The sequence below is a fragment of the Dermacentor albipictus genome, chromosome 1 (assembly GCF_038994185.2).
Source record: "Dermacentor albipictus isolate Rhodes 1998 colony chromosome 1, USDA_Dalb.pri_finalv2, whole genome shotgun sequence".
Lineage (NCBI taxonomy): Eukaryota > Metazoa > Arthropoda > Arachnida > Ixodida > Ixodidae > Dermacentor > Dermacentor albipictus.
The window spans coordinates 409,203,149-409,229,305 of record NC_091821.1 but is presented as its reverse complement, the minus strand read 5'-3'; the positions used below and the strand labels follow the sequence as shown (position 1 = coordinate 409,229,305).

General features: G+C 42.9%; 2 protein-coding genes across 10 annotated transcripts in view; one reads left to right on the top strand and one right to left on the bottom strand.

Moving 5' to 3' along the window:
* The window catches only part of LOC135918171 (uncharacterized), a 46,033-nt gene extending 36,329 nt beyond the window's left edge, over positions 1-9,704 (bottom strand). Inside the window, exons 1-5 of one of the 9 annotated variants that reach the window (XM_065451834.2) lie at positions 9,569-9,704; positions 8,080-8,180; positions 7,301-7,338; positions 5,775-5,883; positions 1,471-1,587 (exon numbers count right to left, since the gene is read on the bottom strand). In XM_065451834.2, the coding sequence (XP_065307906.2) occupies positions 1,471-1,587; positions 5,775-5,883; positions 7,301-7,318 (244 nt within the window). In that variant the 5' untranslated portion in view covers positions 7,319-7,338; positions 8,080-8,180; positions 9,569-9,704. Of the gene's footprint in view, positions 1-1,470; positions 1,588-5,774; positions 5,884-7,300; positions 7,339-8,079; positions 8,181-8,409; positions 8,497-8,727; positions 9,064-9,130; positions 9,310-9,341; positions 9,516-9,568 lie in introns of those variants that run through there. The other 8 variants (XM_065451828.2, XM_065451836.2, XM_065451829.2 and 5 more) reach the window with 8 other exon arrangements.
* Positions 9,705-9,910: 206 nt separating this feature from the next.
* The window catches only part of PolA1 (DNA polymerase alpha catalytic subunit), a 129,760-nt gene continuing 113,513 nt past the window's right edge, over positions 9,911-26,157 (top strand). Inside the window, exons 1-8 of the mRNA XM_065451842.2 lie at positions 9,911-10,025; positions 10,085-10,194; positions 10,316-10,412; positions 10,683-10,763; positions 10,847-10,959; positions 12,703-12,842; positions 16,589-16,824; positions 22,366-22,528. Coding sequence (XP_065307914.2) covers positions 10,010-10,025; positions 10,085-10,194; positions 10,316-10,412; positions 10,683-10,763; positions 10,847-10,959; positions 12,703-12,842; positions 16,589-16,824; positions 22,366-22,528 — 956 coding nt within the window. The 5' untranslated portion in view covers positions 9,911-10,009. The remainder of the gene's footprint in view (positions 10,026-10,084; positions 10,195-10,315; positions 10,413-10,682; positions 10,764-10,846; positions 10,960-12,702; positions 12,843-16,588; positions 16,825-22,365; positions 22,529-26,157) is intronic.

Sequence of the window (26,157 nt, the reverse complement as noted above, 5' to 3'; positions counted from 1 at the left end):
TGCAGTTGAGTCTGTCAAATTTTTAATTACTTTGAATTGTATGTTTTCCAGGTTAGTACGTTTATTCTCTTTTTTCTTCTTTCTTCCAAAGCTCACGAATGAGATTTTACTGTATTCGCTTCGAAATTATTCAACACTAAGTACTATTCACTTTGTCTTCACTTCGAACCAAAAAATTGATATTCACACAAGCCTATCAAGGACATTAAATTCCAATTTCTAGAGGAACACAAGCATGGTGATAAGTTTTGTGAGAATATGCTTGCAGCCACAGTGTTCTTTAACTAGCACACACACACACACACTATAACAACAAAGATTTACCTTTGCACACAGCAGACAAACAGCACCAAACATGAAACAGCAGACTGACAAGCAACAGATTGCTTTAGGATTGCAGTGGCTCTTACACTGACTCTGCTGTTGCTGATGATTTCGCCAGTGCCAGGAACTTATCTGTATAAACTTGCTCGAAGCCAATACCCCTCTTTTGTCCTTTCACCATCAAGAGACTTCCAACAAAGTGTTCGGTGACCAACAAGCTAAACTTTATCACAAACAGGATTTATTTTTCATAAAATTGGCTGCAACTTGACTCGGCTCTTGGGGAATCCGTACATCCGCTGCCAATATGCTTCAATATCCGAGCAGGTGCAGAAATCAATAGGCTATCCCAAACAAATTTGTCTTTGCCTTGTCTTTATGCAATGCAACTTGCTCATCGAAACCGTTGCTGTCGATTATGACATGCTTTATAGTTTATCATATTTCTGCACATATAACACACCAGCTTGACACAAGATCGTAAACGAGCCCAAATTTGCAATCATTACGGAAAATTAGGGAGAGTTGGCAGGTATGCTATTGAACGATTCCCAACTTTTCTCTTGGATGAGAAAACTTTTGCATGTGGTGACAGCATGAAAAAAGAATTGTACTACATGGCAGAAACATAACTAAAATTAAGCATTTCACAAACAGCCTCCTAACTAAAGAATAAGAGACTGGAAACAAAATGAATTTTTTGTTGGCCACGATGGTGTGTGCATCAGAAACTATGCCGATAGGTGCTGGATTAAATGCCAAGTGGATGAATTACCTTGCAATTCTTGTAATTATGATCCTCACAAACTAGCAATACATTACAGCATTGCACAATTTCTTCCTGCAATGGTTAAGGAAGGCTTTCTAGCAAAATGGGCAGAATATTAATGCATAGCGCAACAAGTTTCAGGGCAGATATCTTACAGCTGCTGCAAGTCTAAGGATTCCTATCAAGTGAGCATGTACTACGCCAAAAATAATTATTAGTTCATTAAAAAGTTTATTCCCAGTTATTGCACAACTCCCGATGTCAACCACTTCTATGGATTATGACCAACAAAAGTTTGTTAACATTTAGTGCAACACATATTTCTTCCTCTAAGTCTAAAGCAACGTGCTACGTACTTCACAAAAGGTTCTACTTACCGCCAACAATGAGATAGACATTTGGGAAGGCGGATTTCGCTTGCATTAGTTGCCTTGCATGGCCTTGGTGGAACAAATCGTAGATACCATCGGCATACACCCTAATTGGCCGAGGCGCTGAAAAAGCAAGAAAGTGCACATAACTTTAACACATACCAGTCCATTAGCAGCTGCTTGCATTGAAGGAGTGTCACAACAGTGAGTGTGAGCAGGAAAGCGACATATAAGCCCTTTCAAATTGTTACACTGTATACAAAAGCCAAAGCCCTAAAGGCTTCTCTGCATCAGAACAAATGCGCCATCACATACAGGTTGTAAGTAAAAAATAAAGCTGCAGTTCCCCCCATACTATCCATGTGTCACTGATAGCTAATACATTATTATGTGCAGCAAAGCTAGTGTCGTTAGGCATCTCACCATGTTCACTAAACATTTTCAGCAGCACACAAACTATTGACTTTGCCAAACCAAGACTTTTGCTGCCGTCTCTTTCTTATGTGGTCTTTCACTTACTGCTACAAGCTTCACTCCACTACTTTCACCTTGTAGCTCGTTTAGTATTGCACTGAGCCCCACAGCATGCACCTCAGCGACCACTGGCTCATGATGCAATGCTTATATTTCGCCAATGTCATGATGGTTGGAGCTTCAGCTCTGGAACACCCCACTATTGCAATTACTATGTTGTTTTGAAATTAAGTGCATCCTCTGTTCTGAAGCCGGAAGAGCCTTGAAAAAGGCCCGAGTCTCCAGCACCTCATTGGTTAGTGTTACCATACCACTACGAAATGCCTTTATGAGAGCCCAACTTCCCCAAAATTAACCTTGAAAACAAGAGAGTTACTCCAACACACGATCATGTCTTGGTAAGTTTTAGTGTTTTCCACTGCCAGGCTAGCTACACTCAGCACAAGCTTTTTTTTGAAAAGACAACGGGTGTAACAGGAAAATTGCAACGACGACGATAAATGCGCTCGCAAGTTTTAACGAAGACTCTAAATGTATACACTGTAAAACAAACAACTCAAGTTGCACAAACACACCAAGAGAAAATGTAAACAGAGCAGTTGGCAAGGCACACTAACAAGTCCATGTCAATTCAAAACTGCCACAAAAAAAAAAGCACACTGGGTTAAGTTCCCTGAGCAGGGTTACATGTTGGGCTGACTTTTTGAGGGGAAAAAAGGCAAAAAGTTGACATGCTATGGCTGCTGCGTGATGTAGTGCTCCCTCCTGGTTTATTTTGTTCCTAAATGCATGGAAGACAAGCCTGCTTAGCAAGCCTTCCATGACGTGGCCTTCACTGAGATGGTGTTTACTTCTGAGACATTTCTTTTGCATATTTGTTTTGCAAGTCTATGAATCTCGTAGAATATGCGAGATATGCAAGCAGTACTTGATGCATTCGCACCAGTACTACTATCAACCCTGTTGTGTGGTGCACAAGATGAGCTAGACGGAAAACTGTTGGTGTTTTTTGTGTTTATCAGTGCACAATACAAGTAGAGTAGAACCTCAACACAACTACTTTTTTTTTGCCGATCTTAGTTCCACAGAACACCACATACTTTTTTCGCGTGATTTAGAGGGAAAAGATCATTTTGTTTTGCATTTTAAGCTTGATGCTCTCAAGGAAGGTCACTAAGCAGCAGTTGATCCAAATTCAATCAGCTTCATTTATATTTATGTAACATCCTAACGCCTCGCACCAACAGATATAAGACTACTTTTATCAACAAAAGAAATTTACAAGGGGCAGGAGATGTTATGGAAGTAAATTTTCAGTGGACAGAATTAATGACACCCAAAGTGGTTAATTTCCATGGGTGGGGAGGTGAGTGTAAAAAAGAAGTGGAATAAATCTAGACACTAGAGGGAAGGATCACATGAAAATATTTGGGCATGTTCATAATGATAAAAAGAAAGAGCACATGGAAACTGCAACAAAACAGGTGAGCATTAACGTGATTGCAAGTGACCATTTCTAGTCTTCTTGCACAATCACATAGATTTCATAATTTCTTCCGTCTGCAATACCAAGCCTGAAAAATTGCAGGAGAGATGAAGGTTGAGTGAAGCATATTGTGTCCAAATTTGTTATTGCACAGCTCGAAACATATTTTCATAATACACCAGATAATTTGAGTGATGTACTTGTTCATACAGTACAATGTGGCAGGTAACTTTTGTGACTCTTAAAGGGACACTAAAGCGAAACGATAAATAAGTATAGACTAATGCAGCATTGTTTGAGAACCCTGCAGGCAGCCATTTCAAAAAGATAGTTTGATTATTAGATGAGAAAATGAAGTTCCAAGTATCAGTATTTGAATTTCGCGCCGAAACCCCAGCGCCTGTACGTCAGCGTGACGTCAGGGATTCCAAAGTATGTTTTCGCATTTGGGCAGCGTTGGCTGAATAAAGCTTCCCGAAACTTGCCATGTTTAATACTTGGTTGCTTTAGAACACAATGTAGTCAATCTGTACCGCTATATATAATTGGTAGGCCCTAGAAGATGCCATCAAAATCCAAGACGTCACAGCCCCCAGGTGCGGGAACTTAAGTAGGCGTCGCCACCCGTATTTCGTTTTTGCGCTTTTTCTGGCTTACCAAACGTCTTATCGTTGTAAGAGTGGTGTTTTTGGTATTGTAGAACGGTAATTTACTGATGCAGAAGAAATCATTTTTCCCTTTAGTGTCCCTTTAAGCATACTTGCCTAATGTGTCATTATGTGTACACAATTCATTTTTAGGCTAACAAACTTCCAGATGCATCACTTTTAATTTTTTAGGGGAGCTTGACCACACCAGTAAGACCTATGAACACAAATTTTCACAGCATTTAACAATTCCTGAAGACTGAATTGATCTACGAAGTGAAACATCCCGTAGCCATATAGTGGCTATTAAAGTGCTGTAGCAGAAAGGTTCCGTAAAAACTGACAGCCTGGTGCTTTTTAATGTTCACTCTATGCGTAGCCACATAGTGGCTACTAAAGTGCTGTAGCAGCAAGGTTCTAGAAAAACTGACAGTCTGGTGTTCTTTAATGTGCACTAATGTGCTTAGCCACATAGTGGCTATTGAAGTGCTGTAGCAGGAGGGTTCCGAAAAAACTGACAGCGTGGTGTTCTTTAAACCTTTAACCACCAATTTACCTTCTGAAAAACGTACCAAAATTGCCAATTTTTTTATGTAGTCATAACTTTTTCCATGCAATTAAGATTCTGAAGATATATTACATCATTTATTTCCGTTTAGAATTAGCACGGGAAAAAAAACACTGCGGTTGAGGGCAGCTTTCCCTCAATGCATGCCGTGGTAATGGAGCATTGGTGTCTCCAAACTTCCTTTGTTGACCAGTACATACCAACTTGAGGTTTGCCGACAATACCCTGCACTGTTATAAGACCATAATCTCATCACGGTCTACCGGTTTCCATGTAGAACCCCAAGCAGCAAAGTATGCTAGCGCATAATGGTTTGTCTCGGTGATGATTAGGTCAATGATGTTAAAATACATCCAGAGTCAAAAAATACGTGAAACCAGCCAAGAATGTCATTCTTGTGAGTGGACCGCTGCAAGATTCCGGGCATTCAAGAGAATGAAAACCGCGGAGGCGCAGGTGGTGGATTATCGGTGTTCACGCGCTGCCAGACACATGCACTGCTCAGTACGTCACCGTCATCATCACCGTCGCTCTCCTCGTCCCCGAAGCAATATCCAGGGTAAAGACAACGTCCAAGTCGCTGTCGAACACAAAACTCCATGTCGTCACTACTAACACTGCTTTCTGTACAGCTCCAAGAAGAACCTCTTTTTCTTGCAGCATCGCCGACACCGGCATTCTTCTTGCGAAGCGCCATTATGAAATTACTGTTGCTAGGCTTAAAATACGCGCAAAAGGCACAAAATGCGGTTTTTCATAGACAACTACCGCGATCTAGGCTTGAAAATTGCAAGCAATTGACGACCTTGATACGTCTTTGGTGGCGGAAGGAGCAGAAAATCGGGCCGGAGGAGTGCGACTCATCGTTGGCGATATTGTACAGCTCGGGGGTTGGCGGCTAAAGGGTTAATGTGCACTCAATGCTTAGCACATGGGCATTTCACATACCACCCGCAATGGAGTGCAGCTGTAGCAACCAAAAACTGAACTCATCACCATTTGTTCAGTAGCAGAATGAGGAGGATCGATCTCTGATACCGCTCCTCACATATGGCACAAACAACATTAAAATTTTATGCCTTCTGAAAAGCAGACACAAGAAGAAGCAAAAACATAGAGCAAAACATAAGCATACCCTGGCCTGATGCTGCCATTTCCTTTGTAATCTTGATATTGTAGTCACACCTCTCTCGCTCCGCCACCGCCGTAGGCTCATCGCTGAATGGGGCTGGTGAGCAGAGTGTCTGCAAAGAAAAAAAAAACCTAAAATTTCACCCTGCTAAAACACCTAAAAAGTGCATGTGCTCAAGCATTATCATCGTTAGCTGCAGCCAACAAAAATATCTGAATAGGCAGCAGGAAACCTGACCTCGACAGCTGAAAATTATGAATCCGTAGACACATGAGTCACACATATATAGCAGCATCTACCGTGGCTCTGCGGTAGGTGCATGGAACATCTACCAACAAACATGCCTCAAATGAACTCGCAACAAGCTGCTTAGGATGAAGCAAAGATCAAGATTAAATCAGGCCATTCGCAATAAACTGCTTCCTCCTAATGCCAGTCAACTGGCTATAGAGTTCGATATAGCTTGTTCAAGCAAATTTTAAAATTTTGGTGTCTACTACATCTGCATTAATGCACTTTACACAGCTCAAGCAAAACAAGGCTTTCGGTTAGTTCTGAGGTTGTGGTTTTCGAAAAGCAGTAAGATGCCCTAATAATAGAAAATTGTTAAGGCAAGAACCATCAAAATGTGGCCATGTCGGATGTTCAGCTGACAATCCATTCAAGCAAGCCATTATTGTTTTGAACCCTATTTTACACAATTTTTGATAATTCTAACATACATCTGTGGTCCTTGAAGATCTTTATCACTGCTAGTCAGCAGCAAGTTGTTTCTACATAAAGATAACAAACAGACATGTAAAACCCGTCCCTTTTGTAATCTCAGAAGCAGAATGTCTACTTGTACGAGCTCTCAAGATGTTGAACAAGTGTGAAAAGGATCACTAAAAATCAGTGTGATGAGAAGTTGACAAGGACATTCGATAACTACATCATAAAGTTCTAACACAGTATTAGTATCTACAAGCATTCTTGAATAATGAAGCACAGACAACTAAGGTCACTCCAACTGCACTAAACGATAAATCCTGAACACCTGTTTTGAATAGTGTGTCATAAACATTTTTCACTAGTGTTACGTAACAGGGAAATCATGTAATAAACTGTGTACGAAGCCTGCTGTAACTTATTTGGACGTAAGCCACATTTGACAGAGATAGTGTGCTGCAATGAGCCAAACTGTATTATGTACAATTAAATAAAACTATGGTCAAATAAATAGATGTTGAAGACATTGAAGCTCACCAAAACACTTCCAGCAAAAGACCACAAAATGCAAAAATAAAATGAAACATGATTGTATACAATTTAGGTGTTTTCATTTCCATGCCTTACAGTCACTAATGATAAGTTTAGCATCACGCCAGAAGAAAGTCTGACGAAAAATCACTACCAACCATCAAGACTTCAACAGAAGCATACTTGGTGACAAGGATGTGCATTTAATTGCCACGATCAGTTGACACTGTACAAATTATGGATGAAACCAAATCGGACAACCTGAACAGTTGCTTCATGCAGCTACTTACTGTATGAGTCATGACCATATGCCTTCTTATGACAGACTCTGTTACACAAAAGTTTGGCACAACATTAAGAGTAGACAATGAGCAGAACTGTGTGCCAATTGGAGAAATCACATGAAAATGCTGTGGAGCACTGATACACCCATTGGGCATAGAAGCATTAGTCATTTAGGTGAAGAATGCACAAAGTGCAAAACATTCACTCACAAAGGATGCAAGGAATAGCCAATCCATTTACATGGGATGAAACACTACCCGACCCCATTGTTTCCTGTGAAACCTGCCGATATCACAAAGCAAAAAGCGATCCCCTGCAGGGACCAAGTTGATGACAGGCCAGTGCACGATCATAACACCGAGCATTTCTCAGATTGCAGTGAAGAGAGACGGTGCACGCCATCCTCAGCTCACGCCACAAACCACCATGATAACCTACATAGCGTCCGACAAGGCTCCAGGGGTGGCAGGATACTCGTACACACTGCTTTTATCGTACGTTCCGGCATGCCACAATTCTCGCGAGCCACCACACATTCCCTTTAGCATAAGCATATTCAAGCACAAGGGCAATGTCATCTCAATAATGGTTACAGGAATAGCTCAGGATGACTGTCGAATGGTGACGTACCTGGTTCACACACTGTTAAACAAATCCAATCATCAGACTCTGCGAGTGCAATATCTGTCAACCTTAGTTTGCTCTTTTCACTTCCTGGCTAAACTAATACGATGATTGTGAGCACCACACAGGGGGGAAAAAAACAATAATAAGAGCAACTTACCATGCGTTTTGTGGCAGGTCCATCTAGCGAGACAGCATTGTCCACGCGCGTCCTTTTCCTTTGGGATCCAGACATGCTTGTTTGGACAGGCTTCCTCAAGCCTGAAATGACCACGAAAAGCCCAATTTTGCAGTTTTCGACAAAATAAAGGAAGGCAAGTCGGATGCCTTTTTTGACCGTCACTACGAGAAGCGTGTCCATATATCATAGCAGGTGTACGCGTTTTGTTGAGAAACCCTGGAAAACAAAGTATGCTAAAAACGAGAAAAATATTTCGGCATCGTACGCAAATTAAAATTATCGCGCTTTCGAAATGAAATCCAAGCGTACCAAGCTCACCACGTGTGTTTTCCACTTAAGAACTGCCAAACCAAGCAGAAGGGGAGCTGACTGAAAGAACTCCCAAGAACCCCTCCCCTCCCTCCCCCCCCCCCCCCCCCGAAGTTAATCTTATCGCTCCGTGGAAGTTGCGTGCCTGAAGCTCAATTTGAAGGCTCAGATAAGGGAAAGGAAAGCTACTTCTCTCCGCTAAAGGGCATGTCAAAGCAACTTCAGACTGGGCTGCCAGCCGTCTTGGCAGACAATCAGCTCTTCGCTCGTCTACTAGACACGACGAACAAAGTTCAACACTTGACGCGAGAAACTCACGTAAAGGCAGCAACCAATGGTAGGAGGCCGAGGCACTCGAACGAGCTACATGCGTCACGCCGCCGACAAGACGCATAGAAACCACAGCTCGCGCATCTGCCAACACTTTCAATCCGCCCGATCGGTTTAGCATAAACGAGCGTTTCCCTTCCTCACTCGTCGTCTTGGCGGCCTCGTCTGGATCGACTGCGACGTGTCTGACCGCGCGATTGCGCAATGGTCCACGCATGCACAAAAAACACTGCACCTGATGAAAGAAAGCCTGGTTTATGACTCAAACATTACAGCGTCGACATATGTTGCTGAGCCGCAGCTGCCGAATGCAACTAACGCTGCACGTTGCGCCTTCCACAAAGCGTGCGTTCGAAAAGCTCTCAAACACGCCCATATATTGTTTACGTACCGCGACGACGTCTATGAAGACTCGTGAAAACAGGGTGCTTCGCGACAGTGTGACGAGAAAAGCGGCCTAACAGATCGCAATTTTCGCGCAGTCGGTGTTGAGCTATGGTTTACGAATCGATGCGTACTCTACGGAAAGCTCATTCATTCAAACGCAAGACACCCTCGCTGTCCTCGTCCTTGTTTCGGTGCCAATAGAGCCGGTGACTCACAAGAAAGGAAGTATCATTGCACCAAGGTCAACGCCATGCCGGTGAAAGAATTAAAACGTGCCGCAGGTCTGAGTGCGCAGCTAGCATGCGTAAGCATTTCAACTAAGCATTAAATTCTAGTCGGGTGCGGGAAGCTATCTCAAAGCACTGAGAGTCGTGCAATAATGACATCACGGGAGAAATGAGAGACAGGCACTGAGTCTGCAAAAAAATGCGATGAAACTTACAAAACTGGCTAAGTGAACAACATGCGGAGTGCACCGAGGGGTAAACGCGCAATTATTTTACGCTCAAGTAAGAATACCGCAACAGAAAAAGCCGTCGCAGACGTTCCAAACAAATTTGTCACGTGACCGTTCTTGCGCTTCATAGCTTAGAATTGTCCTTTCTTCAAAAAAAATGAATTGTAATATTAAGTGGCGCTACTAGTGTTTTGTAAATTTGCACATCAAGAATCTAAATTAGTATTTTACTCAAAAATTAACGCATCTCTATAAAAATATGTACTAAATTATTTATCAAAGTTTTAGAACTTACGAATATTTGCTTTATATTATTAGTTTTTAGGCGATCGTCGGCGGGCAATTGCAGTTCCTGTTTACACTGGTTTCGCGCCAAATTTCTCGCACGCTGCGCTTTCACCGTTTTGTAACGCTTACGCGTAAGGCATGGAAGATGATTCTGGTAAGTAAATGTTTGTAGTGTGCTGTGTGCGAGCAAATACAACCAGTCGCCTGTTTCAGACTCGTTCGTCAAAAACAGAGCTAAACGTCAGAGGCCCGATAAAGCAGGCAGGTTTGCCGCGCTCGAGAGGCTCAAGCAAGTCAAGCAAGGAACTCGGAGCAAATATGAAGTATGATCTTTCGGCGTAGATAAACTTATATATTCCTTTTTTTTTCGTCTCTTTTTTTTTTACTTTGCTAGTGCCTGGTCGTGCTGATTTTCTGTTACGTGATTGTTTCTTCTCGCTCCAGCTCAAAGAAGAAACTTCAGTTTATGATGAAGTGGACGAGAACGAATATTCCCGCCTCGTACAAGAACGTCAAGAGAAAGACTGGATCATTGATGACGGTAATTTAATTTCAGAAGCATATAACTCTAAGGATAGCAGGGATGCTTTTGGCGACGTCCGGGACCGCAGAATTGTTGACTGCTGCCTTGCCGACGTGATAGCCACGGGTTTCGTTAGCATCCAAGCAGCTAGACGCTGGTAAGAATTTAAATGAGCTGAAGCGCTTCTACAGGTCAGTGAACATGATGGTGAAGGGCATCTGTAAGGAACGTTACACGCTGGAAGTATAATTATTCTGTGGCTTAATGCGCATTTGTTTCGCTTTCTAGATGGAACTGGTTACGTAGAAGATGGGAGAGAAATTTTTGACGATGACGTCGAAGAAGCGGCATATGATGCTCCCAAGAAAGGTATTAACCTGCACTATGTTGTCTAATAGTAGTTACTGACTCAGTATCACAATGTTACATAAATACTGGTTCTCTGCTTTCAGCCAAAGCGGCCACCAAGAACTCCTACCGGCCTCCAAATGCGAAAAAAACAGGAGAAAAGGCTGGCACCATTGCAGCTATGTTTAGTGCGCAACAGCCAAAGAAGAAAACAGAGGTGTTTGTTGTATTTTTCTCATCAGTTGTGTTGCACCGATATTAACAGGGTATTCTATACATAAACTTGAAAGGCTTACAATATAGTCATAATGTGTCATGTTTTGCCCATGCAGCTATATTTTTCGAGGAAGAACCGCCCGGTCATGAGGAAGCCCTGTTGTGCTTAACACCAAGCTCAAGAAAAAAAAATTAGAGAGCAATGATTCTTCTTTACGTGTTGCTGCGTTGTGTAAGAGAGGTTTAGATTAATAGTCTATTATTGTTGTAACGGGCTCTTCAGTGAAAGACGCAGCATTGACCCAATGGCCTGGAGCTTGATCAGCCCAGGCAGAGATGAGGCAACATAGAATAGAAAACAAGACATTTACTTGCATCATTTGGTAAAGAGCTCAACAAGATGCTCACAAACAAAAGGTGATGTTTGCACAGGAAGAGGAGAGAGCCATAGATGAGAGCATGTGCATTTGTCGTTCCAGGCATGTCACCTCCATGCTGTTGCCGTCCTGTGTCAGAGGGGTCTCATTCTCCAACATGCAGTGAGAAAAAGAGGCTTCACAACAGGACACAAATGCATACAAAGAGGCCAATGCGCAAAAGCACGCTTGTTCATGTTTGGCGCTAGAAGTACAGGTCTTTCAGCATTTTGAAGCTTTTGAAATGTCCACATTGTCTGTGCGACAGCTTGGAGCACTTTGCATTGTTCTTGGCCATGTGACACAAATATTTGTCACAGAGGCAAGCGATAACACTAGCTATTGCTGGTGTAAGGTACATAACAGCAAGCACTGCAAGATCAAGAAAATGAATGTAGTTAATCACAAATTAAAGCAAACCAAAGAGGAATGAATGTGGACATTGTGGATTACATCAGCATGTCAGAGATTGATCCAAAAACATGGGCAAATGACTTGGCTTCTGAAAGGTAATGCCTGTTTGATTGCAGCTAATATCCCGGCCACGGCGGCCGCATTTCGATGGGGGCGAAATGCGAAAACACCCGTGTGCTTAGATTTAGGCACACATTAAAGAACCCCAGGTGGTCAAAATTTCCGGAGTCCTCCACTACGGCGTGCCTCATAATCAGAAAGTGGTTTTGGCACGTAAAACCCCAAATATTATTATTATTATTGCAGCTAAACCTTTCACGGCTTAAAGATACCAAATATTAATGAGAATGCACATTACCACTGACCTCCTGAATTCAAGCCACCATACAGCTTCGACTGCATTGAGGCACAATGGACGGAAATGTGAATGAAAATCATTGTGCCACCTAATAATGCCCCCAGGTCTGCATAAACCATGTAATGTGCATGACTAAGGAGCAGGTGAAGCATGTGTGCACCAGTACCAGACCCAGGATTGCAGTTTCTGGCCTCTAGGGAAAGCTACTTCAACTGTTAGAATTTCTTTTCAAATTTTTGAGCGAGTTTCATGCAAATGGGCTAATTCCACTGTACAGATTAATTATGTACATACTAATGTACCTACTAATTCTATAATTTCTGAACAACCTAATTCTTGATTTATTTTGAAAACAGTGATTATGGGCTACAAGTGGCTTCTAGATGTCATTGCATTGACTTCATCAGTCTTTTGTATATGTACCAGTAGTATGCTTAATACAATTATTATTTGATGTGGTTACTCAACAAGTAGTACAGGCATGTTAAGCATGATCATTGCTGTTTCAGTGGCTGTCCCTGGGCACACTAACTTTCAGTTGCACTTTCACTTCCAGAAAAACATTACCGTGAATGATGATGAGCTTATCAACAGCATTTTTAATTCTGTGACAAGCACAAGTAGTATGGAAACTTCACCAGCTGCCTATTCCTTCAAGCCAAAAGATAAAGTTGTCCAGCATCCCTCGCTATCAAGGTAACATCTTGCTTTCTTTTGCTCAGATATCTATAAAAAGAAAGTGTTCCTCTAATCTTGTTGGTGAATTTCATTTCTGCCAGTGTTCTTGCTTCGGTTTCTCCTCCTTTTTTTTTTTTTTTGTGTAACAGTACTCAATCACCCCGTCACATGGTATTTTCTCATATTTCACGGTCTTTCTTTGGAACGCGGAAAGAAGGACCATGTGAGATATGTTACGTTGGAAACAATTTATTGAGAGGTTTCACAAGGTGCTCTGCAACTCTGCATATCACACTTGGGGTGTGCAGCCAATACTTAAAAAGTTGATTAATTAAACATAACTAATCCGTTCGGCACTCTAGGCCCGTGCCAACATTATGCATTCGGTTCAACTCGCGTCCGGAGTGCTTTTCATTTTTAAAACTTTGGCTCAATTTATGTGGGACAACCTGTATATGCTGTGCAAAATAGCAGGTCAACGCAATTCATACAAATATTTGCCATGCTGAAACGAGATATAAAGCACACACATAGTAGAACACAAACAACACCAAGGTAGAGTGACCACCTTCTGACTAGCAAAATGTGGGATGGGGGACACGCTGGTCAGGGAGGGGTGGGGATTGACACAGCACGATAAAAAATTAACTACAATAATTTATTTTTAACTTTTGGCAAGAAATTTTATCTTGCAATACAGTCTAACTTCGATATATTGAACACTTTCTATATCACTTGGAAAATCGCATGCATTTTTCATTTTTTTATCTTGAAGGCTGTCGGACGTAAAATGGATATATCGAACTCTGCCATCCCAGACCACGTGCGCTCTGCTGACAGGCAGAGAGCTTTCTCGCAACACCCTCTAAGATAGTGGTGGCGCAGTGCGCATTCCCTATTTCGGTGCACCATAGCTACACACATCGATAGCGCCGAAGGCGCCATTTGAACTTAGTGGCGTACACACAAGGTGGCTTGGCTAGTTCGACACCGTCAACGATGCATTGCATTTGCTGCACTGACTCTTCTCCAGTGCTGCGCTCTGCGCCTGCCGCACCTCACGAGAACTGTTCGTTGCATCGCTCACTGGGCTCACTCACAGATGCCTTGGCAGACCCCACTTAATGCTTTGTTATTGACAGTGTTTCAAAATGCTTCAATTGATGGATGTGGAGATCACAGCAGCACTAGCTGCCAAACGAAGATGCTGCTGAGGTTGATCCCGCAAGCACTGATGTTGCCCCGCTCCCGACTTCAACTGAGGCTGTAGCTGCTTTGGCCCTTCTACACCACTACTGCGGCACAATAGAGTGCACCGGCCTACCGCTTATGGATCGTTTAGACTATGTTGAAGACTCCGTGTTTAAGCACGCGGCTGGCAGGCTGCACTGCAGCAGTACATTCAGCCACATAAATAAATACATTGTGTGAAGCTTCAAGTGAGTATTTACTGCGTCACGATTGGGGTGGGATTGGGGATTGTTGTTCAGAGCACGCGTTCGGCCGCCCACGATTCGCCTAGACCGCACCGACTTCGCGCAGCTGACAAAGTTGAATAGACCGCATGCTCCGGGCTGACGACGTTAGCCCGGCCTAGGCCAATTGTGCGGGGCGCAACCGAACACACACTCCGAACAACGATCCCCCATTGCGCCCTTGGTTTATTGATTGACATGCACAAGTTTCTGACATGTATTTTGCATGATTTTATATATCGAATTCTGTCTATATTGAACTGTTTCGCAATCACTGCGCTTTTTGATATATTGAGGTTTCGACTGTATTTTGTCATCAATGAAAAAGGGAAATAGAGGAACTGATACAAAATTAAGTTCAAATACATATCTGCGTAAACAAAGCTATTTTACATCACTGTAATATGCTCCGACACGAAACAAAGTTATTAATATCAACATATAAAATTTGACAACTCAAAAAATAGTCACTCACAAAGCAGCTGTGGCTTAGTTTCCACACATTACTCATTAAGATCCTGGGAAGCACTCGACACCACTTGTTTTACTTTCTTGGTGGCATATTTCTAGTTAGATCACACCGCCTTTAAAATTGCTCTGTCTGATCGCACGAACTGTTAGAACTCCTGGTAAGTTTGCTCATAGTTTGCCTTTACTAATATTTCAGCCTTGATCAGGCCTACGCTGTATCAGCTTCGCTCATTGCTCCAAAGTCCCGTCATGAGTGAAAAAAGTATCTCCGCGAAAACATTAGTCACTGGAATGCTCAGCACAACTGACAGTGCACTACAGTCAGGTTTGGAAAAGCAGTACATTTAAGCATGCTGCTCCACTTGTTCCCTAAACATTCTTTTGATTTCGCTGCGACTAGCTGCCTGCTTGCTGGCTGCAGACAGCACAATTCATCATACAGCTCGCTCATGTTGATGGCCGATGTCAACTGGAACGCTGCAACAGCTTTCGCAAGGTCACTGAATGTTAGTCCACACTGCAAGTCGAAGCACTGAAGTGGCTTCGTTAAAGACGCGGCGGTGCGTGCGCGTTCAACTGGGACCCACATTGAGGAGATCGGCAGGATGGCGCTCACAGCTGGTGCCAGAAGCGTTCGTCACCGCCGTGGAACGCTCGTCTAGCTGACGTTTTCGGAAGCTTGGAGTGCTTGCAACTAACACATCCTCAAACATTGTGGTCAGATGCAGCTGAACTCAGCGCGCTGCCTAAGAATAATAATAAAGTGTGAAATGTGGGACATCTTTGAAAATTTTCGTATCTCTTGTGGGACGCGGGACAATAGCCCTCAAATTAGGACAGTCCTGCAAGTTGTGGGACGGGTTAGTTGGATAGTTGTTAGAGAGATAGTTGGTCACTCGGTTCCACGTGCAAATAAATACTGGTAGGGTGTGTTTTCTTTTTGCTTGTGATGTTCATCAGTGACCTGTGTCTGCAAACCGTGTGTGCGCTACATCTACAAATTCTCTTTCTTTCTCATTGAAAGACGTTGAGGGCTTGCTTCCACCATAATTCTAACAAACCTTTGTTGTGCGTGCCTTACATATTTGTCAATCTATTTTGTCCTTGGCCTCAGTGACAGTTGCAGTGTATTTTGTCTGAATGTAGGCATAAACTTGTTGAGTATTTCTTCTACTTCCTGTGCTCTTCATACTTGGTTCCAGCACTGTTTTTCACCCTGCAACCTAATACAGCCTTTGTACTGCACATATTTGCCAGCAGGCATAAAGGTTCTTGCTCACTGCTGCCAAAAATGCTTGGGAGGCTTTTTTGCAATAGTTCTGTTATTGAGCTCTTCGCTATTAGTCATTTTGAAAAAGAAAAAAAGAAGGATAAAGGGCACTACAAGTATTGAGCAGCCATTGTAAACAAGTTACAAATCTGATTTTTCTGTATACCATTCCCATGCACATGCTATTCTTGGTTTTAGCTTTCCTTGACCCCTTGACAGCTTGACCTAATGAGGTTCCTGTTTGTTCACAATTCTGCTCTCAGACTGAATAAGTATTTAATTGGGTCAACAAAACCGAGCAGAGAGCCAGCCCAAATAAACTCATGTTACCATGAGTACCTATTTTTTGCAATGAATCAGAGTAGTGACATCCACTAGGCACACACGAATAAGTAGTCTTGATGTATTTCCTCTGTAATCTTTGAAACTAAACGTTTCAACAGTTACCTGTCTGGTTGGGAAAATTGATTACCTAGGACTTTGAGAGCGACTCCAACCAAATAATTTGATTGGAGTCACTCTGTAACTCTGCAATCTGCATCATGTAGGTCACCACTCAACCCATTTGCCAAGGATAAACCGAAGAGCCAGCCTTCGAGGGAATCCATGAAGCCACGTGCCATCCATTATGAGGATGCCAACACCAGCCGCTACACGGAACTAAAAAAGCCCCGTGTCAAGGAGGAGCCAGTCGATATAGATGAGTTTTACAGTGAAGATGCCATGCAGGACAGCCCACACATTGATGAGGATTCACCTGCTGACGCAGCAGTCAAGCATGAAGGTAAATGAGACAGACTTAATAGTTTTTATATCAGCTCTCCTGTCTCCTTTTTTAATTTTTCTGTCTTGTTCACTGCTAACTGCTCTAAAAAACGGCAAAACTTCTTTAAATTGGTTTCCCATTGTCTTGCAATTTCAGCAATAGATGTCCCTTTGTAAAACCAATTCAAGCTTTAACCCTTTCAGGCACCAGTTATGTTTATTGAAAACTTACTTTCACTACATTTATTACATATTCAGAATCTAAGACAGCTTACAGCTGCAGAGTAGATAAAGAACTTAAAGTTCTTTAGTGAGTTTTGTCAACATTACAGAATGCAGACACCACGCAAAAACTCGCTACAGCACCATCGGATATAATAGCATCAACTACAGTAGAACCTCGTTCATATGTTTTGTAAAAAAACATATTGAGCGGGAAAACATTTCATTTGAAGTCACTAAAAGACTCAATTGTAGTTGACATCTACATAACGCAAAAGGTAGCACTAATCGTTGCGATAAGAGACGCCAATGTGCATCGTCCTGGTGGGGTCCAAGCAACCCAAGACGCACATTGTCGTTTTCTTATCGCAATAGTGTTTTAAGACAGTGACAGGAAACTGAAACGAAACCAAGCTGGTAGGCGACACCAGAATATGATAGTACTGCCCGAGTGAAGCATGACACTCACTTCATGCCGCCTTCAGCAGGGAATGACAGTGCGTTTAGGTTATCGCCTATAAAAACCGTGCTGTATGCTTCCAACGGCGCCATGCCCGCTGTGACACATATAGGTGAAGGAATTTATCGTAGTAGGGTTGGCAGCAATAGCTTTAAATGCAGCACGCGACAACTCACAAGGAGATTTTCTGGTGCCGGAATAGGAAACCGAGTGCGCAACACACAGGTGAGCAAGTGCTGCAGTGGGTGCTACTGTTCTCAATAGCACATGCCTTGGGCCTTTTCTTGTTTATATGGGGTCTAGCAGTGAAAAAACATATATGATCGCAGTTTGGCGATATAATGAACGTTGATGCCAAAGGATCGTGTCTTTCGGGAACATATATCAACGGGTAAACAAGAAGTGTAGCTATATTGGGTCGGCTTTTGTGCTCTCGATCAAGAACGACGGCACTGGGAAATGATGCGAAACAGGATTGTATCAATGAGGTTCTACTGTATTTTATGTATAGCAGGCTTGAAAAGCACCTATCCACCCACTTGAAGATTATGCCTGATGCAACACATTATGAAAAACAATGAAAGAAGTGAACCCACTACTTACAATGACATACTCACACCAAGCAATAGCACACATCCATCTACCTTCCCACTAATTCTACTAAAACATTTTGCCCATTATCAAACTTGCATCATAATTCCAATCAGAAGTGTTTAAAGATGTAAGCCTATTTTAAATATTATTACTTTCATAAATGCTTTTGCTGTTGATACACTATCTTGTCATACACAATTATGTGCATAGCACCTTGGAAACTTACTAGTGCAGTTGTAAGTTAAAAGGTAACTCACTTTTCAATACAATTTTGAACCCTCTCATAGAGCCCTGTGGGTCTCTGTTTCTAAATCTGAGAAAACACATTATTATTTCTTCTCTATGCATTCACCCAGCACTGTTTTTGTCAGCTGTCACCAGAATGTTGTTTTGGAATATTTTTGTTTAATTTCAGTTCATTGATTGATGTGCTTGAATGTCCCAAAGTGTCGCAACGCGATGGGCTGTGAGAGATGCCATAGTAGAGCGCCCCAGATCAACTGCAACCCGAATCTTGGTTTGAACTAGTTGGTGTGCCATATTTCAAGAAATCAGTGACGAAAAATAGACACAGACAGAACTGAGTAGTCTATCGCTTAGCATTTGCGATTTGTTATTGCAATTGTTTTTGTGGCGTGTTCACCATGATCACTTGACTTGGCTGTGCATAAAAAGCAAGTTCCTGTTGTGTGTAAACTCTGCTAAAAGTTGGCACCCATCCTTTCATGTACGTTTTCTATTTGTGTCTATTTTGCTCCGTTGATTTCCTGAATTGCAACCCTTTCATGTTCTTTAGCATGCACCCAAAGCATGATATGCAAATGTTTTTGTATTCTGGCCTTTATTGGAATGTGGCTACAACAGCCAGCAATCTAGGCCACGGAAATGTGCTCAGCAGCTTAAAGCCTTAGTCACTGTGACAGGTGGAGTTAACTATTATGTCTGATAAAGTTCTATGAAACTTTTAGTTCCGGCAGTTCGAATTCATGCAAATCAACTGTAGCTGATTGCAGCTTGCAGTTCATGGTTTAAGAACAATCCTTGTTAGATGCTCCTAAAGCCCCTTCGTAGCTTCTACAGTTCTTTGCACCAACATTAGAGTGGCCACCTCTGCCCTATTCTGGTTCCGCGTAGTTCCAGTTCCACTGCTTCAGAAAAGGCCACAGAAATGTTGTGGCGGCACTTCCGCTTCCGCGGGTTGGGAAAGAGGTGGAAAAGGAGAGGAGAGTGGTTTGGGGATATATTAAAGCCCCTTCGTTGTGTTTACTGCCGGGCAAGAGCAGTATGTAGGGGGTTTTAGGGCATACCACCGGCTGTACGGTAGTGGACAAAGCGGTGAGGTCATGCAGCAGGAAGGCCAGCAGAAGCATCATGGCGGCACTTCCGCTTCTGCATGTCACAGAAGAAGCGAAGAAAGAGAGGAGGAAAGTGGGTTGGCGCTGCTTAACCTGTACTTCGTTCCATACATAGAAGTCAGCGCTGTAGAAGCTAGAGAGACTTCTTGCAGTGGCTTCATTTGCACTTAGATATACAGTAAAACCTCGTTAATTCGAACTCGTTTAATCCAAGATCTCGGATAATTCGAAGGTTTTCTGCAGTCCCGTATTTTCCCCGTGTAAATTTGACTGGAAAATTCGAACCGGCGGCCTAGGCCAACCCGGTTAATTCAATGATTTGGGGTGCTATAAGGCAATTCCCGATCCCCATTTCACTGCAAACCCGACGAAACGACGGCCATTTGGAGCCACGAGGCGACGCCACATAGCAATCGCGATTATTTAGAGATTAAGTGCCCGACCCGCTGTGCTGCTAGCACAAAAATCAGTCCACAGTATGCCCACCGCACCGCCGAAACGCACGCCTTCAGAGGAGAAGACATGCTTCACTGCAGCGCCACAGGCATACCAGTTTTTGTCACATGCTCTCGTCCCCCACTCTGCACGCTCCTCACAGTCGCAGCGTCAGTGCGTGTTCTGTGCCACTGCCACTGGCTGCCGTTCGCCCATTCTCTCCGCACATACGACAACGTGTGTAGGCGCAACGCCGGTCTGTGCCATTTCTTTGTGTGTGCTGGTTAGGGGTGTTGCAGCTACATGGTGTTCTTTTTTTCTGAACTGTGCAGAAGTGTCAGTAGGCGAAGATGCCAAAGTATAAAATTTTAACACTGCAGCAGAAGTTCTGCTTGATCCAAGAAGTGGGTAAGAACATGTGTGTTCCAAGGCCAAGTTGACTGAAAGGCACAGCAAACGCAGCCCACCTTCCCGTCACTGGAACGATACTGCAGGAGAAGGCCAATGTCTTGGCTCTACAACTTGGACACGAAGAGTTCAACTATAGCAATGGATGGTTCAGCCGTTTTAAAGAGCACAATACTTTCACCTTCGCAGCCATCTGTGGCGAGAGCAGCAGCACAAACGAGAGCATCGTCAACAACTGGAAGAAGCACACGTTGGCTCCGTTGCTTAGCGAGTACGGTGCAGACGATGTGTACAACCTTGACGAACCAGCCCTTTTTTACAAGATGCTGCCCACAAAAACGTTCACAGCGAAGGACACCGCTGTCAAGGGTCGAAAGCAGGGCAAGGAAAGAATTACCGTTCTGTTCGGCGTGAACATGTGCGGTAAACACAAGCTGCCGCTACTTGTAGTAGGTAAAAGTCGGAAGCCTCACTGCTTTAAGAATGCACGGCTGCCACCAAGGGATGAGCTTATCTACCGGCACAACAAGAAATCGTGAGTCACAGGCGCAATATTTGGAGACAACATTCGGCAGCTTGACCGCAAGTTCGCGGCCACAGACAGGAATGTACTCTTCGTTGTTGATAATTGCCCGGCGCATAGTGACATCCCACACCTGAAAGCTATCAGGATGGTATTTCTTCCTCCGAACACCACATCGATCTTGCAGCCAATGTACCAAGGCGGCATTCACCACACGAGAAAGATTTACCGCCACCACCTGTTCAAACACGATGCTCCTTTGCTACGACAACGGCAAGAAGTACTCCATCGACCTCCTCAGGGCCATATGTCTTATTGTGTATGCATGGAAGCAAGTGGAACCTACCTTGATCATGCAGTGTTTTGAACATGCTGGCTTCTCGAAGAAAAGCAACGTCGATGCTGATGCTGACTATTCATGTGCACTTGATGAAGAAGGAGCTGAGTATTGCAACCGCATCAATGCACTCTGCATAGATGATAGCGAATCCGGTGCAGTTGGCTTCGCCGAGTATCTGAACTTTGAAAATGATCAACAAACGTGCTTCTCAGACTTTGAGAGTGAAGCTATCGCTGATGCGACCATGTGCAATGACAGTGACGATGACAACGCTAGCGAGCCCTCCCAAGCACCCGCTCTCAGAGAAGTTATCGAATCGTGGAACGTTATCTGGGGTTTTGTTGAGCGCCACGGTGCAAATTCTCAAATGCTGCACATAGTTGGCTAACTAGAAAACAAGACCCTTGAAGCCTCGAACTATAGGACGCAGCAAACCAGCATCTCTGATTACTTTAAGATTACAAAGATCGCCGAATAAAGGTATAGCGCATTCCTGCAGTGAAATTTTTTACCTGGGTGGCATTTTTTTGTGTGTTTGGGTAATTCAAAAACCCGCTTAATTCGAAGATTTTTGCGGTCCCGATGACTTTAAGTGAACGAGGTTTTACTGTAGTTCGATGTTTGTTTACTGCAATTGTGCGCAACTGTTTCTTATGTAAGCTCAGTATTGAATGAAACAGGTTTCAACCCTTAGAAACGAACACACTGTGGTATACAACTGCTACTGCATTGTTCTAGATCATTTTTATTTTTATTGTTTGTTTAAGCTTCTTCTTATTTGCGACCCATCGCGAGGAGCCTCACGTGCATGCTCGCGCGAGCGAATGCTGTTGGTGCGCAGCGAAGCACGGACAAAGCGGGCAAAGTTGTACCATTGCTTGACCGAACTGCTTGCATAGCTTTTTCGGCGTTGGCTGCTATGTATAGAACGGAGTATAGGCAGTGGACGAGGGCACCATGCAGGAGCTTTAGGCTGTTAACAAAGTTTAATATTCTCTGCGAACAATTGTATTGCATAACTGATTAAAACTACATTTTATTCATTGAAAATCTGTTCAGGCAAAAGACAGAATTATGACAGCACACGTGTCAGCGCTGGTTTATGCGCCGTCGTCGTCTCTTTATCCAACTGTATTACCTTTCCATGAGTACAATTTAGACTGTCATCCATAAAGAACTGGTGCAGCTTCTCACTGTTATTCTATATCTGCCTTTCCTTCTAGGCTATCCAACTGAGGAAGACTTGTCATGTTTTGCTGACGAAGGGGATGATGACTTCCGGGCTGAATTCGAAAGTGAAGCAGTCAAGACAGAAACCAAAGTTAACCTAAAAGAAGAGGCTAAGGTTACCATCAAGGAAGATGCAGAGGAGGAGGTCAAGGATAGGTGATTGTACATTTTATTTCCCATCTGTCTTATTATTCTGTGGGTGCCACATCTAATAAACCTCCACATATTTAAAAGCTTTACTGCCACTAATTTTACATCAGACGGTGTGTGTTCAGAGCTATGTTTGCATGAAGTCTGCATAGCAGCCTTTTTTTGGTGCACCTTCTGTGCAAGTTCAATGTGTGCAGCATTTTAGTCCTAGATTTGACAGTGAAAGCGCACAGCCTGCATCATGTTGTTCAATCTTATGTGCGGAAGCCAGCTTTGCATAAATTGATGGCTCTTCCACTCTGGCTACTTTAGAAGTGCAGGTGTCATGGAAATTCATTGCTGCAAACTCTGGCGCGGCGCTGCACTTGTAGGTTAGTTGCATGCAAACAGAAATGTCTCCCTTATTTAGATTACGACACTCAGTTTAGCTTGAAGGATGCAAATTAAGCCTAGACAGTTTTTGCAAAGCCTAGGCATCTTTTGGGGAACATTGTTGAAGGCATATGCATGCTAAGTCCCTTTAGTTCAAATAGTTTCTCGTAGGCTGAACGTCCTGAAAAAAAAAAATTGTGCCTAGCTGTCATGTAGTGCTGTCAGCGGCAGACTGTAGTGACGATGGGAAAAAAATAAACTGCATTCTTATGTGCACATTCGTGAAAAAGGCTGAACTGCATGCAGCAGGCAATACAGCTAATCATCACTGCATTTTTGTTTTGTATTTGCAAACAACACAGTGCTCACAGGTGCTGCTTTATGCTTGCATATCACAAACTCATCAGGCACCAAATACAGCGCACCAGAGGATTGGTTCGGAAGAAGCTTTATGTGTACTTAAGCACGTCTTTAATTTCAAACTTCAGACAACTCAAACCAGTTGTATCTATTTCTCAGGACCTAATTTGCCATAATATTTCTAGACATCGCCCTCTCTTCCTTCAGTCAAGCCATAGTTCATCAGAAAAGCCGAGAGAAGAGTGCGACATCGTGTGACAGCAAAGCACTTGATGTGTCCGCTACTGTATAAGTTTCTTGAATAGTAGGGCAGAAGTGAGGATGTTGCGTCACACTTTGATATAAAATTCAGGTAATATCAGTTTTTTATGCTAACACATCTAGTGGAGGTTTCTTGGTTTAAGGCACCGCCCACAGAGCTGGGACTCCAGCCAAATTGCCCTGCTGGCAACTCAGGAGAGGCCACTATAAACAAGAAAAAAAATCTAACCTGAAGCAGCCAACGAGTCCAAGTACTGCTCGCAGAATTTGGACCCTTCCCTACTAGCATTACAAGGAGTTGGAACGGCTATTCGACAACCTACCACCGACTGCATCTGGAATTGTGAGGACTCACCGCATTTGAGCAATCACACAAACCTTCAATCTTCACTGGGTGTGCCTGTGAAGACCCTAAGGATTGGCTGGAGCAGTTCGAATGAGTAGCCAAGTTCAACTACTTGGCAGATGACGAGCTCCGGAATGTTCATTTTTTCCTTAAATATGCAACAAACACCTGGTCCAAGATCAAGGAATTGATGTTGACCACTTTGCAGCCTTTCAAAGTCGGCTTTTTGCCTTTAGAAAGATTTACTAGCAAAGTGCTGAATTTCTTCTGCAGGCCGAGACTCGGCACATAACAACACAGTCCATCATGTTCATCAAAGAGATCAAGCAATTTTTCCGACAAGCTGTCCCTGCCATACCTGAGAAGATGTCATCTGATAAAAGGCATTAAAAGGAAACTATAGCTTGGGTGCGGCTATCTAAATACATACATGTAATAGGAGAATTCATTTTTCTCGGCAGCCACTGCGCCAAATTTGACGAGGTTTGTTGCATTTAAAAGAGAAACTTAAAATCTAGTGACTGCTGGATTTGAATTTTCAATCTAGGTTGTCAATCTTTTATTAAAATCGTCAAAAATTGAAAATTTTCAGAAAACAAAACTATCAAGTTTACAACTCTGTAACTCAGCAATGAAACATATCGCAATTCCACTAAATGCATCTAATAGTACATCTAAAGTGGACAAAATTGATATGTTACACATGAATCTCAAAACATTTAGTAATACGAAAATACAGCTTTTGTAGAACCCTTGTACACAATGCAGCAAATTCACATAGGGTATAAAATGACATATCAAATTTGTCCGCTTTCAATGACCTAATGGATGCCGTTTACAGACCCATGATATCCCTTCTTGATGCAGAGCTATTGATTTGTAAACTTCGTGCTTCTGTTATTTTCAAACTTTCAAAGTTTTGAAAATCTTAACAAAATTTAGGCCCTAAATCAAAATTCCGATTTGAGAAGTCACTAAAGTTTAGTTTTCTCTCTCAAATGCAACAAATTTCATTAATATTGGTTCAGGGGTTATCTCAGAAAAAGGTTTTTGCATTTTGCATGTTTGAATAGGCTGCATCAGAGTTGGGCTCGAGCTAAAGCTTCCTCTTAATGAAGAACTACTCACCTTACCGATGCAGAATCCACCAAACACTGCCATGGAGCTCGACACAAAGGCAGTATAATAATAAATGAAAATGTGCTGAACATCCACTCAAAGCAGTATGATCTCCATCAGAATTCTCTCAACATTCAGTCAAAGTAAACAAAATTGTGTAAGCGCCAACTGTCTTCAAGAGATTGTCGGTTGTTCTTGAAGAGCTGCAAAAAAAAATTTTTCCCTTCAACCATTCCTCAGGTTCCTTCACTGTCAGATATCATTTGAAAAGAGATTCAACGGGCCCTAGGCACATCGTAGTGGGCAGAACCAGCAGCCCTGCTGACACCACCACCAGGCATCGCAAGTTATGATGCAGGCCAAAGTAGCACATGCCAGAGTGTGTTGTACCATTTGACATTATGAATTGTTTACACCTGTCCCCTGTGCCAGTAATCCAGAGAGCCAAGTGCAGGAGAAACAATGTTTGGCAGATATCTGACCACCAACCACTTCTGAGTCCACTGCGGGGAAGCAAGCCATATGTTCTGCACTTGCCCGTATCAACAAATAGATTTGTGTGGAATTCCCGTTAGTGTGCCATGCCCCCTCTCAGGTTAACAACCATGCCACATGAGACTTACCTGTGAGAGGCTCACGATTCATCTTCGAGTTGCTTTAGGTTGCCATTACCATTCTACCACCTGTTGCCATCATTGCATCCCACGTATGATAGCATCATATGTCTAGAGGTCACTGCCCTTAGGATGTATTTTTGCCAAATAAATGCCAATATAGATTCGGAACAATATCTTATCTGTCTGTCTAAGGTGATCTTGCATTGCTCTTTAATGTCCCTCTAGTGAGCACTGGAGTGACACAAGAGGCTATAGCTTATGCTTTCTTTCTTTGTCACCTCTGGCATAGTAATGTACACTGAAGCAGGAACAACTTATAGGGACACCAAAGATAAAAATTATTTGAGCTGTATTGGTAAATTACCCTACTAGTACTACAATAGTAAAAAAAGCCACATCTACCACAAGAAGAGGCTTAAGTCAGAAAAAGTGTGCAGCACAAAATACTCGTGGTGACATCGTCTTGAAGTTCCCGCACCAGCTCACCATGACATTATGGATTTTGGAGCCGTCTGCTCATTAAATGGCACTAATAATTTGTTATCAGTCAACATGGATTA